This window comes from Myotis myotis, unplaced genomic scaffold (assembly GCF_014108235.1).
Source record: "Myotis myotis isolate mMyoMyo1 unplaced genomic scaffold, mMyoMyo1.p scaffold_m19_p_19, whole genome shotgun sequence".
Taxonomy (NCBI): domain Eukaryota; kingdom Metazoa; phylum Chordata; class Mammalia; order Chiroptera; family Vespertilionidae; genus Myotis; species Myotis myotis.
In genome coordinates, this window is record NW_023416323.1 from 29702152 (window position 1) to 29718217 (window position 16066).

The window sequence follows — 16066 nt, forward strand, 5'->3', positions numbered from 1 at the left end:
CAGCAGGAGCTAAGAGAACTGCAGATTCCCCTTCCTTTTTTGGAGTTTGGAGGTGCCCTGATGAGGCCCAGCTGTGAAGCAATGCAAGCTGATGTGGGGCCTTGGGCCTTCTCTTGGAAGTTCTGGGTCTCTCTGGCCCAGCTGCAATTGGTTAGGTAATTTTCAGGTTGCAAAGGGCCAGGGCATTCATATGCAAAGCCTCTGCCACAGCCTGGGTGGGGCGGGGTCTCAGGGAATCAAAGTCGCAGAGCCAGCAGCTATGGCGGATCCTCAGCCCTGCCCTAAGGGGCGGCGCGTCTCAGTGTCCTGGTAATTGCTGCAAGCACCTCTGAGGGAAAGCCGCCCTCAGGTTCTGAGTTCTGCCTGCTGCCAGACAGTCCAGTTTCTCCCCGTATGAGTCCTGGGTCCCCAGAGACTTCCTGGAACGGGAGTTCAGAGCAGTCGGGAGCTTGTGACTCCCTCCGGATTCAAAAAGACAGCCGTGTCCTCAGGTGCCAGCCCTTTTCCGCGCGCTTGAACCTCCGTACCTCTGCACTTTACTTCCGCAGCTCCTCTGAGTCTACGCGTGCTTTTCTCCTTCCTTCTAGTTGTAGAATTTCCACTCAGCCAGCCTTCCTGTGGTTCTGGATGATGTCCGTTTTGTCTTTTCGTTGTATTTTTGAAGTTGTTGTGTGGGAGGCAGCAATTTCCGGTTTTTACCTATGCCGCCATCTTTGTTTCTTTGAATGGATCTTTTTTATATGCTTGCATGATTTTGTAACATCATTCATTGGTCACTTGGAAAATATTTTTTCACTGAGCTATGCAGATTTTCCAAATGTTTAAACCATCTCATTATACAGTATCAAAAAGTGACATTTGCTAACACCTCACTTACAGATGGTTCAAGTGTGAGGCTACAGTTGAGAAGCACTAAACTGTACTCTAAAAATGCTTTTGTTTACATTCGTTATATTTAATGATAATTAGAAATTAAAATGCTTTTGTTTGCATCCATTATATTTATTGATAATTACTGTTACATCATCAGAAAATTCTTTAGGTGCTGGAAAGCTGTCAACTCACAGGGACAGATACACGCTTTCCAGAATTCCAATTTTTGTTTGAAAGCTAGAATTTTATAATTGACAACAAATACTACCCGTGTTTTTCTTAAGTGACAAAATCATTTTGGTCATCTTAGAGAAAAATGTCTGACGAATACCCGTCTCAGTTACCATAGTTTGTCAGCCAGTTGTTATTTCAAGTAAAAAATGGTGTTCCATGAAAAACACAGCAAGTTCAGCTCACAATTCAAATACACATGTGCTTTTCTTTTGAGAAAACCACCATACTTCACAATATTAAAAAGGTGAATACTCAAGGATTGAGAGGTAATAAAACGAGTAATTTTTACTGCTCCAACAAAGACATTTTTAGGTTAAATTGGCATCCTCCCACCCCCTCCAAGTCATACAGTTTGGTGCCCATTGTCTTGATTCATGATAAGGCATCAGCAATTTTACCAACTCTCAGTGCAAATGTCAACAGTGAAAAAAGCAAGTTATTTCTTAGTAATAATTTTGAACTCATCTTCAGATCCCCTGAAGAAGGGATTCCCAGAGGTCCATGAAAGTAAACTTTGAGAACCGCCTCACTGAGTTCATTCCAAGAGAACTAACATGCCACTTAAACATTAGCTATTTCAGCAAGAGTTAAATAAGCTTCAAAATTACTCCACATATCATCCAAATAAGGCAGAGCATGGGGAAAGTGACAGGGTGCGGTCTACCATATTCAGTTTGGTTGTTAATCCCAAGTCAGACATTAAAAAAATAAAGTCTAGGAAAATGTTTCCTACAGATCTGATTATGAAATATTTGGCAGAGGGAATCTAATGCAAACCAGCTGCTGGAGTTGTACTGTGAGCAGTTAGTTAGCGCACGCCGCCAAAAGGCCCCCTTTAGTGGGGAGGCCAGATGAGCTCACGCAAAGGCGTTTTAGCAGCTTTTGCCCTGTAAGTGCTACAAGCACACCACCACTCCCTTTTCCACACTGTAAAATAGTCACACTTTCTTTGGATCTTTTTCTCCTCCAGTCAAAGAGAGCTTATTGAAAAAGACGACAAAATGCACATCCTACAAAATCCACAGCCCCTTTAAAACCAATGTGTTCTTCTACCTCTATCATGTATCTGGCTTTAATCTCACGAGATGTATAAAATAAAAATAAAAAAATAAATGAAAATCCTCTTCATTTACCACTTTAATGTTTTACTTAATTCTTTACCAGCCTGAAATATCAGCTATTTAAGTACACACACACACACACACACACACACACACACACACACACACACACGAAGCCTTGCTTTCCAAGAATCTGTAGGGGTGCAAGCCAATATAAATGATAACTCATGATAATTTAATTTACACTACCCTGACAATGTTCTTTGATTTTTGACCATCTACTTTTGTGTATAACCAAGGTCCTTAATTTTTCTTCCCTATGTGTTTACGCAATCTTTTTTTCTTGTCTCATCCATTCATAAGTATTAGAGATAGAATCAGTGAAAAGTGAACATTCAGCCCTTTCTCATCTATACTAATAAAAGGGTAATATGCTAATTAGACTAGACGTCTTCTGGACATCATTCCAGACGTCCTTCCTGATGAAGCCGGGGCCAGAGGGAAGCCAACCAGGGTGCCGGGTGCCGGAGGGAAGCTGGTGCTGGCAGCTGGGGGAAGGAGGCCTACTCTTGCATGAATTTTCATGCATTGGGCCTCTAGTTACTCATATAAATCTCAAACCCTCTCTTTCCCCCACACTAAAAAGACACAAGCACACCACTTTCTGGCCTTGCCTTTCTTTGTGGTAAACCTCCTGGTCTGGGTCCATCCTCGGGCTTCTCTCTCAGTGACCATACTCTACCCACTCTGGGAGACAGAGGATGATAAAATCCCACTTAATTATATCATGTACTGACTTAAACCAATTCCACCTGGTGGACACGGCCACATGGAAAAACTAAACTTCTCATCTGCCTGTCATCTGTGTTCCTAATCCACTGGTACTTCCTGAACAAAGAGTTAAGAATCCCTGCTGTCACATTAATTACTCTTAGCATGAAACATGTTCAGGGAGCTACAGGCTCCACCCATTTAATTAATGGACAATTTCAATTTGCATGTCTAGGTTGATCCAAATAATACATTTGAATTCCTCACATTTAATATGAAACTTTCACTACTTGTAAAAGCTGTTGTAAAATTAAACTCCTCTTTTAACAATGGCCAAATTAACCAATTATATTTTTTATATAGAATTCTTCTTTGACTTATTTTCACTTAATAATAAATTATTATTATTATAATTAAAGCAGCTAACGACATGTTAGGTACCATTGTAGGCATTTTACAAGTATTAACTCATTTATTACTCACACCCGCCCTATCTCATTAGAGTTTCATTAACAAATGAAAAATCTATAGCACAGAAAGGTTAAGTAACATGCTCCCAATTACCTACTAGAAGTGGCAAAATAAGGATTCAAACTCAAGTTTATTAAGGATTGGCCTTAGTCCCCTCCATTAAATGGCATTGTATTTTTTAAATTATAACATCTTTATTGAAATATATAATTCACATGCCATACACTGTACCCATTTAAAATGTATAGTTCAATAGATTTTAGTACATTCAAAGTTATATAATCACTACCACATTGCATTTTAGCACATTTTCATTACTTCCAAAAGACATCCTATACTCATTGTTTCTCCCACTCCCCACCCTATATTCCTGGCAATGACTAATTGTACTGTCTCTATAGCTCTGCCTATTCTAGACATTTTATACAAATGGAATCAAATACTATGTGGTCTTTTGTGTCTAGCTCCTTTCCACTTAGCATAACGTTTTCAAGGCTCATCCATATTGCAGAGTTTATAAAAATCTTACTCTTTTTTATTTCCAAACATTATTCTATTGTATGGATATACCATATTTTATTCATTCATTATTTGAATGAGCTTGGGTTGCTTCCACTGTTTGGGTTTTATAAATAATGCTGTTAAAAAAACACTCATGTGTAATTTTGTGGGTGGACATAAGTTTTTGTGTGTCTTGGGTATACAACATACGAGTGGAATTGCTGGGTCATACGGTGACTCTATGTTTACCCTTTTGAGGAACTTCCAGACTGTTTTCCACATTGACTGCACCATTTTCATTTCTAGGAGCCAGTGTATTGCTGGGGTCCAACCCCAGCAGGTCCAGGGATCCCCAAAGGTGTGGACGGAGTTGGCGAAGAAGGAATGACACGGAGACAGCGTTCAGTTGATCAGCAGCCTAGCCAGGATCTCTAACCAGGATCTCCAGCCAAGTTCTGGTCTGGATCTCCAGCGAAGTTCTGTGTCCATGTTCTCTTGCTAGGTTCTCCAGCCAGGTTCTCCAGCCAAGTTCTGCTCTTGATCTCCAGCGAAGTTCTGGTTAGGATCTCCAGCCAGGTTCTGTGTCCATGTTCTCTTGCTAGGTTCTCCAGGTTCTCCAGCCAGGTTCTGTAGCCATGTTCCCTCGCTAGGCTCTCCAGCCAGGTTCAGTCACCAGGTTCTAGTCAGGTTCTCTTGCAAATTTCTGTAGTCAGGTTCAGTCCAGGATCTTTTGCCATGTTCTCTCCAGCGAAGTTCTTCTGTCTCTAGGTTCTGTGTAGGTTCTGTCTTCTCAGTTCTGTCTTGTTACATCTGTATTTATACCAGTTGATTCCAATCCTATCAATCTCTATTCCAAAGGTTAGGGCGTTTCTTATCCCATTCCAGGGAGTAAAGATTATGTAGCTTAAGCATGATTGTTCATAGTTAAAGTGATTAATTACCCGCCTGGCACTTAGTTAAGAGGTTTTATTCCCTCCCTAACTTCAGGGAAAAATCCCTACCTGGGGAAATAACCTTTCTCAGAGACCTTGGTTAAAACACATAGTGCCAAGAAGGTGAGCAAACATATTAAGAATAGTATGCCATATATGCCAGGTCCCTTGAAACAGCAAGGATGGACCGGCTCTGGGCAGTGTATGACGGTTTCATTTCCTCCACATCCCAGTCTACACTTGTTATTATCTGTCTTTTTACTTATAGGCATCCTAATGGGTAGGAAGAGGTATCTATCGCACTGTGATTTCGATTTGCATTTCCGTGATGGCTAGTTATGTTGAGCATCTTGTTATGGGCTTATTAGCTATTTGTATATTTTCTTGGGACAAATGTCTATTCATATCCTTTTCCCACTTTAATTGGGTAATTTATTTTTTTATTATTGAGCTGTAAGAGTTCTTTCTATTTTCTAGATACAAGATCCTGATTAGATATATAGTTTGAAAATATTTTCTCTCACTCTGTGGGTTGTCTTTTCACTTTTTTGTTTTTTCCACTTTCTTGATGGTGACATTTGAAGCACAAATTTTTTTTAAAATTTTGATGAAGTCTAATTGACTTATTTTTTGTTGCTTACACTTTTGGTTTTCTATCTAAGAAAGCTCTGCCCAAGCCAAGGTCATGAAGATCTACTCCTGTTATAATTTTAACTCTTAAATTTATTTCTAACTTTTCTTTAGTTGCAAATTAATACCACACTAACAGTACAAACACAAACACCCCATTTCCTTCCTTAGTACCAAAGTGCTTTTGTAGTTCTAGGACTTGTCTAGCCTATGGCCAGAACCTAGTTGTTCACGGGATTGTAATTTCTAGTATTAAACAAAGGCTCACCTATGGAATGTCACAGTGCCACAATTAAGGAAAGGCCTAAGGATAAAACTACCCTCCTTGCATTTTATAATCATAACTAGAGAATAAGCTTTTACCCTGAAATTTAAACTTAAGCAATCTCTACAGTCATAGTCATAAGCTTAACTCTTTGGAAAACATAAATTTAATCGTTGCACTTATAATTACTGAGACATGTCCACATGTTTTCATAGGATTCCTGTCATGTTTCCAATGTAACCATGACAGAGAAGCTATAACTTAAGTAACAGAATTTAACTCAACTGAGATTTAACGAGGGCCTACTATATGCAAAGCATTATAGGAAGTACTGAGATGGCTAAGTCACAGTTCTTAACTCAAGGTGATAATTTAGTGGGGATTAAGAAACAAAACAAGAGAAACTGACGGTTAGAGTCAGTCTTCCTGCAGGACCCTTATGACCTGAAGGACTTAATGAGGGGACCTCTCTCATTCTGAGGCTCAACAAATCCCTTGTCTCTATTCTGTGATCTAGGTGTTCCAGCTCTAAATCACAGAGACACTCCTGAAAAGCTATGTAAAAATTGTATTTTTATTAAAAAAAAATATATATATGTAAGGGAGCGTGGCAAGTTGCAGGAAGTCCTATATAACATGAAAGTCTTCCTGTAATGTAAGGAATACCCTTCCTCGCATAAATCTTTGCTTGCTCAAAGCAGGACTGCTCCCCACTGTTCCCTGTGGGACATACCAGATGGTTTCAACATTTAGCTCTTTTGAGTACCAAATGCTTTTCTGTGGGGCTCCTTTTTAATGTGTAGTCTCTGAGTTACATCAAAACCTGATTCTTGGGGGCAATGGAGGGGGGGGATATGAACACATATGCAATAACTTAATAAAAAACAACAACAAAAAAACCCTGATTCTTTTTAAAGCTCCAATAAAACTAAATGTGCAATATGTCTTCTAGTTTAACACGAGGTAACTAGTTTCCAGTTCTCTCTTTTTTTTTATTTTATTTTATTTTTTAAAAAATATATTTTTTATTGATTTTTTACAGAGAGGAAGGGAGAGAGAGATAGAGAGTGAGAAACATCGATGAAAGAGAAACATCGATCAGCTGCCTCCTGCACATCTCCCACTGGGGATGTGCCCGCAACCCAGGTACATGCCCTTGACCGGAATCGAACCTGGGACCTTTCAGTCCGCAGGCTGACGCTCTATCCACTGAGCCAAACTGGTTTCGGCTCCAGTTCTCTCTTAAGACATACTGGCACCCAAATCTACATTTCTCTGTTCTTTGTGCTTCTAACTCCCCACTTCTAGCATGCTAGAAACATCCCATTGCTTCAGGTCAAATCAATGTTTATTTGATGAAATCAAAATTATGTGCTCTTCTACCAGAAAGAGAAATTGAAGAATATTTTGGCTGAGCTGTGTGGTTTATCCACAGTACCACATTCTGGTTTAAATGATTTCATCACTCGGTCAAGAGGCTACCACAATTTCAGTGGTTTTGTAGTCACAGTCAATAAAGTAAAGGAAAAACACACACACTATTTACTTATATTCATGACTAAGCAATTCTTGCAGGGAGCAGTTAGAAAGCGGCTTCAACAACTTAAAAAATGCGCACAAAAATACTAATGACAGAAACCATTTATTCTGAACTAGGAGAAAATAATCAATAAGGTTGTGAAATAAAAGTTTTTGACTAAATCAACTATGTCAGCTACTTAAATCCTATTTTAGGCACCTAAGATAATAGACTTCACTTTAAAATTCTTTAGAAGATTTAGAGTAGGACAGATACTTTCTTTTTGTGTCTTTTGTCTTACCTTGTGGCAACAAGAGGGTAGCTGTGACATGGTGATGCCCAGGCATCCCTTGTCCATGGCATACAGTCATAAAGCAGCAAATCCTTTTCAGTCACAGCCATGAGAACAGGTCTCCACTGTTGTCTTCCACCATCTAGTTTTGCCTGTTACAATGGTGAAATCCAGAAAGCAGAGCTAACTATAACGATATGTAATTATAAAAGTCCATTCAGTGGTGGTCTGACATAGCAGGTCTCGAGTCTCCATTTGTTTCTCCATCCATATTTTCTAAACATCAGTATTTCTCCAATATTTTTTGTAAGAAATATATTTTAAATACTTTCAATAAAGAATTTAAAAACCTGATTTAAATATTTTTTAAAAAAGAAAAAGAAATATTTTACATTACAACCCAATACACACACACATATATAAATAACTAAATGTAAAAATTTCCAACACAATATAATCTCTATATTTTGTGCAGTGTACTCTGATCATTTCTATTTTTTTTTTTTTAAATGCTGATGACCTACTATGTTGTATTCTGGAAAACACTCATATAAACTATTGTCAAATATTTCTCTATTATACTTAGGAAGTTTATGTTTCAGTTTCAAACATACCATTGCATTTACTTGCATAAAGTTCAATGATCTCTCTGAGGGTTTAAAATAAAGGAAAACCACCACTGTTTATCCATACTGTCAAGGATCCAAGGCCCAAAAGCAAAAGACTACATTCAGAAAAAGCTTTGGAATCATCAAAATATTTGTCCTCATGGCCCTGGTCGGATAGCTCAGTTGGTTAGAGCATCCTCCTGACACACCAAGGTTGCGGGTTTGATCCCCAGTCAGGGCACATACAAGAATCAACCAATGAATGCATAAATAAGTGGAACAACAAATTGATGTTTCTCTCTCCCCCACCCCCCACCCCACTTCCCCTCCTCTCTGTAAAATCTATCAGTAAATAAATAAATTTAAGCAAAACATTTGCCCTCATAAGATAAGATCTTTGAGCAGACAATGCTTAACAATAGCGTATTTTAACACTGATTCTTCAGCTCACTATCATCATAGTTACAGATGGCTTCAAGGAGAATCCAAATTGATGAACCACTTGTCTCTTAAAGAGATGTCTCAGAGCCCCTTTTCATTTTCTCCTCCTTAATGACTTCTGAAGATAATCTGGACATGTTAGAGCACCTTAACAATACATTTATAATCTGAAAAATGGCCTAAGTGGTTCTGTTGTGTGTTACAACTACCATTTGGACTCTTTCCTCCTAGCTAGAGCCCCCAGCTGATTCCAGGAGTGGGAAATGAATTCAACTCAGTGAAGTGACCCTTGTTCTACCGTGTGCTGAAAGCACAAAAATACGTAATCTGACTTTCAGAATTCAAGCAAATTATTGTAGAAATAATTATACTTTTCTTACCAGTGAACCCAAATTTTCTAGGACTGTATATTAGTCCATAGGTAACTGTAATGTCTGGAGAGAGAATGCCATCTCTAAATAGGTTTTCTAGATTCTTACAATTTTGGGTCACAGGTACCCCAAAGGGATTTCTAGTTTATGTTCACTACTAAGTCTTTGTCTCTGAAATTGTTATGGATAATATTTCAATAGGGAAAATAATGTAATTCTGTCTTCCCAAAGGGTTAAAATGATAACCTGATTTTTAAAAAATTAATGATCTCCTAAGTTGTAAGAAAGAGATTTTGAAGGCTAGATCAGAGTATATGGATTTGGAAAACCTAAATGAAATGTATTTCTTCCCAAGGAAGCTATTTTAGGCTCTAAAGAAAACTGCAAATGTCAACAGAATATTCAATTTCAAGATAAAAAAAACTTTGTATTCAATTAAAAAATTTAAAAAGCATTTATTCTTTAGCTCTCTTGAGTCCTTAGATTTTGGAGAATATCTTTTCCCTTTTCTACTTACCATTGGAGAATAAGAAAGCCTCAATTTAAGTCATTCTGTTTGCCTATTTGCCTTAACTTATAAAGATACTGTTTGCTTTTACAGAAGTCAAATGCTGCCTGCTATATATAGCTTGTGTTTTCAGTTGTGGTATCAGTGCAAGCAAGCAGCGTTGGGGCTCCACTATTGAGGTTATGGCTGGAGAAAAAAGGGACACTAATGTTAGGGTTTTTGTTTGCTTGTGTTTCAACACCCACACATCCATATGCCTGCATATACTCTGGCCAAATAAGACCCTTCTGCAAATTTTATTTTTTATTTTTAAAATATATTTTATTGATTTTTTACAGAGAGGAAGGGAGAGAGATAGAGAGCCAGAAACATCGATGAGAGAGAAACATCGATCAGCTGCCTCCTGCACATCTTCCACTGGGGATGTGCCCGCAACCCAGGTACATGCCCTTGAGCGGAATCGAACCTGGGACCTTTTAGTCTGCAGGCCGACGCTCTATCCACTGAGCCAAACCGGTTTCGGCTGAAAATTTTATTTTTGAATAGAGTTAGATAGCACTAAAAATGAAAAAATACTAATAGTTACTACTCATTCCCTAAAATCTCTTAATCTTATAAATCTTTTTGACAAGTGATGTACTTCTTTATTTTTTATAATGGAAAACACAGAGCAAACACTAAGTAAACCATCTCACTAATACTACTTTAAGTCTTTACACATTTGGGGAATTATCAGGGACCAAGTAGGAACTGTGAGAACAAAGTTTTCTTTGGCCGTCTTGGCTTTTCTAACCTATACTCAAATGCTTAAAAATACTGATTTTATAGATAATTAATGTTCCCCCATTTGGTGCACTTAAAGAAAATTCCCTTTTAAGAATATAAACTAAAAGGTAAACTATCAGTCACATAAAAATCAGTGTCAACAGAGAAGTCCCTTTGCATAGAACAGATTATTTATCAGTTACCAAATATTCTATATTATAGGTTTTCCCTGTTTTAAGCAAACTCAATTTATGACAACATGAAATAACAAAAAGGATAAATTAAGGAGAAATCATTTAAAGTTAAATGATCCTTTCTTAATTTATTTGCCCCAAATGACTATGTTTTCCAAGTACAACTGGAACGGTTTCATTTATATGAAAACTTTTCAGGAGATGCACCTCTTGCCAAACGAAATGCTTACCTACATTAAATAGGTTATATGATCTGAAATTATCTTGACCATTTTCACACTCATAAACAATCTTATGGTCAGAAAAACTTTGGCATGTACCTAGTCCAACCTTTATCAGATATATAAGCTCATGATACTTCTGAGAAATGCTATCCAATCCTGCTTCAACACCTTATTCTGAGAGTGATATTTAATTTGGGTAACCCAAACAACTATCTCAGAGAAGTAAAAATCAAGAGTATTTTAGAAACGGTACTTTGAATTAGTTCAGTGGTACTATTTTTAAAGTGGCTGAAACTTTTCTTCTTAGTATTATTTCTGAGCCCTAAAGTTGTCTTCTTAGACAAGATTTTATAATTAGTGACTTGTTTGCTTGCTTTTTGTATGTATATACAGAGACAAAGAAAAAAATTACTGCGCTTCTACTATAATACAAAGCATAAGGCTAAGTTCTCTGATGGCAATAAAGATTTAGAAAAAGTGTGCTCCTGTCTTCCAGGAGCTCACAAATGAGTGGAGGAAACACACATAATACAGTCCATAAAAAACAGACTGTGATGAATTGGTGGCTTTATTTTTCTCCGACTTGTCTGTATGAACTATACTAAGTTCACTTTAAAAGTCTGGCAACTCTCAAACATTGCTGGGAATCTAAATTAGTTCAAGGCTTATGGAAGGCAATTTGGAAATATTTATCAAAATTACAAATGCACATACCCTTTGTGGTAGTTTAAATAAATGTCCTGACTGGTTTCTCAGTGGTTAGAGCATTGGCCCATGGACCAAAGGGTCTCAGGTTCGATTCCCGGTCAAGGGCAAGTACCTCAGTTATAGGTCCTCAGCCCCTGATGGGGGCACCTGTGGGAGGCAACCAATCCATGTTTCTCTCTTTCTCCTCTCCTTTCTCCCTTTCATTCTCTCTAGTAATCAAGGGCAAAATATCATCTGATGAGGATTAAAAACAAAACAAAACTAAAACTATGCCCACAAATTCTTTACTATTCCTCCCCTTTAGAGGTGAAGCCCTTGGGTGTAGGCTGTTTGGACATAGTAACTCAGTTCTAATGAAGAGAGTAAAGCAGAATAAAGTAGAGGTCATAAAAGGCACTGTAGCTTCCATATTGTTCTCTTTCTCAGATCAACACTCTGGGGGAAATTATCAGCCATGTTTTGAGGACATTCATGCAGCCCCGTGGAAAGGCCTGACGACTTCTGCAATAGGCAGCAAGAAACTGAGGCCTCCTGCCAACAGCCATGTGAATTAATCGTGTTGGAGGTGGACCTTCCAACCCCGGTCAAGCCCTCAGATGACTGCCACCCTGGCTGACAGCTTGACAACTTCATGAGGGATCCTGGGCCAGCACCACCTAGGCAAATTGTAAACAGACTCCTGATCCTTAGAAACTGTGTAAGGTAAATGCTTGTTATTTTAAAGCCACGATGTCTTGGGATAATTTATTACATAGCAATAGATAATTAATATACTTGTTGACTCAGCACTTCTGGGAGTTATCCTACAGATAGAGAAATATCCCCTACTCTCTGAATTGTCATTATCCAAACTCAGGAACATTTGTAAATTTCTCGATAAATCCCTTTCTGACCAAAGTTTTAATACTCACTAACACAAACTTATGAACCAAATATATTCAGATATGTGGGTTCCCTTGTACCCTGATTTATCTGAACTCGGAACCAGACTTTGGACAGTACATGTTTAAAGAACAAACTACAAGGTTATTCACTGCAGCATCATTGATAATGGCAAAAGACGGTAACAGCGAAATTGGGAGAGTGCTTATTTAACTGCAATCACACAAAGGAAAAAAGAATGCCCTCTGTTCATTGATATGGAAAGATCTTCAGGACATATTGTTTAATGAAAAAAAGAGCAAGGTATAAAATAGTGTGCATAATATGCTATCTTCTTTCATAAGAGAAGAAAAGAAGGATTTTGTTCCTATTTGCATAGAGAAACTCTCAAACAAATCATTAGAAAGTAATGAAATTGATGATCTTTCTGAGGAATTGGGAGTGGGAACTAGGCAGATGGGGGACAGGAAAGAGTAAGACTTTTCACCTCTTAACTTTTTATTATGATTTTTGAACTATGTGAATTATTACCTGTTAAAAACCATGAACATTTCTACCATTGCTGAAAGCACAAAAAATTACCATTCAATGGTGTTTTTCAACTATTGCATAAAAAATAGAAACAATGATAAACATAACTAAAAGACTAAAACTTTTGTAAGTCATAAGTAGTTATAACATGATTTTCATTAGTTTCTTCTCTGTCTAGTTATTCTAATTATGCTCCCTAAAAATGATCAAATATCTGAATATATATGGTTCTTAAGTTTGTGTTAGTAATATAATTCTATGTTCTAATTTTTATAATTATTATTTGAAATGTTCAAAAATTTCAGAGCTGAAAAAAACAGATTAGTAGAATCCAAAATGGTCCACAACACAATCACTGAAAGTTACCAAACAAGATTGCCAGGCCTCACAATAGATCTACCATATCAAAACTCTTTTAAAAAAATATATATTTTATTGATTTTTTACAGAGAGAAAGGGAGAGGGATAGTTAGAAACATCAGCTGCCTCCTGCACACTCCCTACTGGGGATGTGTCTGCAACCAAGGTACATGCCCTTGACCGGAATCGAATCTGGGACCCTTGAGTCCGCAGGCTGACTCTATCCACTGAGCCAAACCGGTTACGGCTCAAAACTCTTTTGAGGTGGAAGGGGTGAGGGATGGGGGAGGCGACCTGGGAAACTGTACTTAAAAATAAAAGAACAAAACCACCCTGGGCTGATACTAACTGCCTGCCCCCTTGCACACACATGAAGGAACCAGGATTTAAAGAGATGAAGGCACTTTTAAAAAGATCTAAAACCAGTGAAAATCAGAACTAGCACTTGAAAACTCTTCTTTGAACCCCAAGTTCAGTCTTCTTTTTTCAAGTCCTTCTGGCCCAGCTGACAGTGAAGGACCCAAAAGAAGAAGTCTGTACCATACATCGCACAGAACTTTTAGTCTCCCTTACGTCAAACTTGGATTACGTTCTTCCTTTCCCTTCGGTCAATAGCCACTTAGGTCCTCTTGTTTCTCTTCATTTTTCAGTTGGGGAAGACATTTGTCTAATGGCTTGTAAAATACTTTGTATATTTTATACTTTTCCCAGAGCAGGGGACTACGCCTGCTGTTCCTAAAACTCTGTCAGCAGACTAGAATAGGGGTTGGGAAACTATGACCTGTGGGCAAAATGCAGCCCACTACTTGTTTTTGTAAATAAAGTTTTATGGAAACACAGCCACACCTTTTCATTTTCATACTGTCTATGACTGTGTTATTGCTACAATGGCAAGTAGTTGTGACACTATCTAGCCCTTTACAGAAACAGTTTGCTGATCCTGTTCTAAAATCATGAAAAGTATTTTCTGTCATTAAGAACAGAGGTGATAAATAAGAGCCTCTTTGTAGTTTGTTGTGATGATGATTCTCATGGCGGTCAGTTCTTCTGGTGGTGGTGATAATTAGCAACAAATAGCTAAATGGTAGGGAGGATAAACAAAGCTCTGCAATCCAGATGTCCAGACATGACTGCATGATACATATGAACTGGGGGAACCATCCTGGCTATGAATGGCAACCCTGCCCTGTCGCCCAGCCTACCTGTTCTGCCAGCCAGGCAATATGCTTGACCTCCTTGCTGCCTCCTGCTGTACTGGTTGCACCAAGCATGGCATTGAGTTCAGCCAACACCTGTGGGAGGAGAGCCATAATGTTGGTGTGGATAGCTACGAACCAGGAGTGTGCGGTGGCTGTATCCTTGCAGCGTAGGATCAATGTGTTCCTGCTATCGGGAGAATGTAGCTCTATCAATCTGTGTGGAAAAAGAAAACGAAAAAGTGAGCTAGATCAGAAGTCATCAAACCTGCCAGAGTTTAACACACATTATTGGGAATCTATTTTAATTTTACATTCCAGAATAGAGATGCTTTCTCCTAATTCCATAGTTTTCTCCAGTTCCAGGGAAAACCACATGTGGAAAGATACTGGTAATCATCAGAAAGACTAACTGTTGGGTCTCCTATTTCAATGTGTTAATATAATAATAATAACCTAAGACAGTGGTCGGCAAACTGCGGCTCGTGAGCCACATGCGGCTCTTTGGCCCCTTGAGTGTGGCTCTTCCACAAAATACCAGGTGCGGGCACGCACATACAATGCGATTGAAACTTCGTGGCCCGTGTGCAGAAGTCGGTTTTTGGCCTGGGCGAGTCTATTTTGAAGAAGTGGCGTTAGAAGAAGTGGGGGTATGTTCGCTGAGGTCGACCCCTCAGATTGAGGACGTTTTTAGCAAAGGCCAGCTTAGGAGTACCCTAATTAAGTTAATAACAATGTACCTACCTATATAGTTTAAGTTTAAAAAATTTGGCTCTCAAAAGAAATTTCAATTGTTGTACTGTTGATATTTGGCTCTGCTGACTAATGAGTTTGCCGACCACGGGCCTAAGATGAGGGAACCTGTTGTATAGTCTATAACAGAACACTTTGTCTTAATTTCCATGCCAAAGAAATAGAAAGCATGCTTGTTGAATCTGATGGGCACATTGTAAAGAAGGAATAGATATTTTTAAAAACATTTAGAAAATACCTTGAGAAAAGTATTGCTAGATAAATAAAACCTACTGCCAAACAGTGAACTGAAATTTTGTGTGAAATAAAGGAAAGAGGAAATAGTTGAAGAATATGAATCCTTATGAAAATTTACAACTGTTTTTTTTAGTGTTTGAGTAACATTATATGATAAATCATCTACTGAGTTACAGTAGTAAAACAATTAAGAGATCTTCAACTCTATGACTATTATTTGTTAATGCTCAACTGAGAATAATTTATATACTTCAAAAGTAACCTTTAGAAATTAGTTAAAAATTTTTAAAAGTACATTGAACAAATTATGTATACAGTAATTTATTGGGTACTGTTTTGTGTTTTGGCCAAAATTTTTGTCAAGATGACTTTAAAAAGTCAAATAAATAAATGACTAATATATACACACACTGCTGCGTTCTAACAGTTCTTTCAAAATGGAAAAGAAAAAGCTCTTAGGAGTGCTTCTCATGGTAGACTAGAAATTGTGAATTGCCACTGTCTTCCTAAAGACAGTTTTTGCTGCCTTGAAGCACTGCCATCAGATCCTACAACTCCCGCCAAAGATAAGCAGTTTACATGTACACTGGCATTTCTTTAAAAAAATTTTTTTTAAATTGATTTCAGAGAGAAAGGGAGAGGAAGAGAGAGATAGAAACATCAGCGATAAAAGAGAATCATGGATCAGCTGCCTCCTGCACACCCCCTACTGGGAATTGAGCCCGCAACCCAGGCATGT

General features: G+C 38.1%; 1 protein-coding gene across 2 annotated transcripts in view; it reads right to left on the bottom strand.

Annotated features, from left to right (window-relative positions):
- Positions 1–16066, bottom strand: part of SNTB2 (syntrophin beta 2) — an 85075-nt gene that overhangs the window by 23104 nt on the left and 45905 nt on the right. For both annotated transcript variants that reach the window (XM_036347004.1, XM_036347003.1), the window contains exons 3-4: positions 14344–14554; positions 7559–7701 (exon numbers count right to left, since the gene is read on the bottom strand). In XM_036347004.1, coding sequence (XP_036202897.1) covers positions 7559–7701; positions 14344–14554 — 354 coding nt within the window. The remainder of the gene's footprint in view (positions 1–7558; positions 7702–14343; positions 14555–16066) is intronic.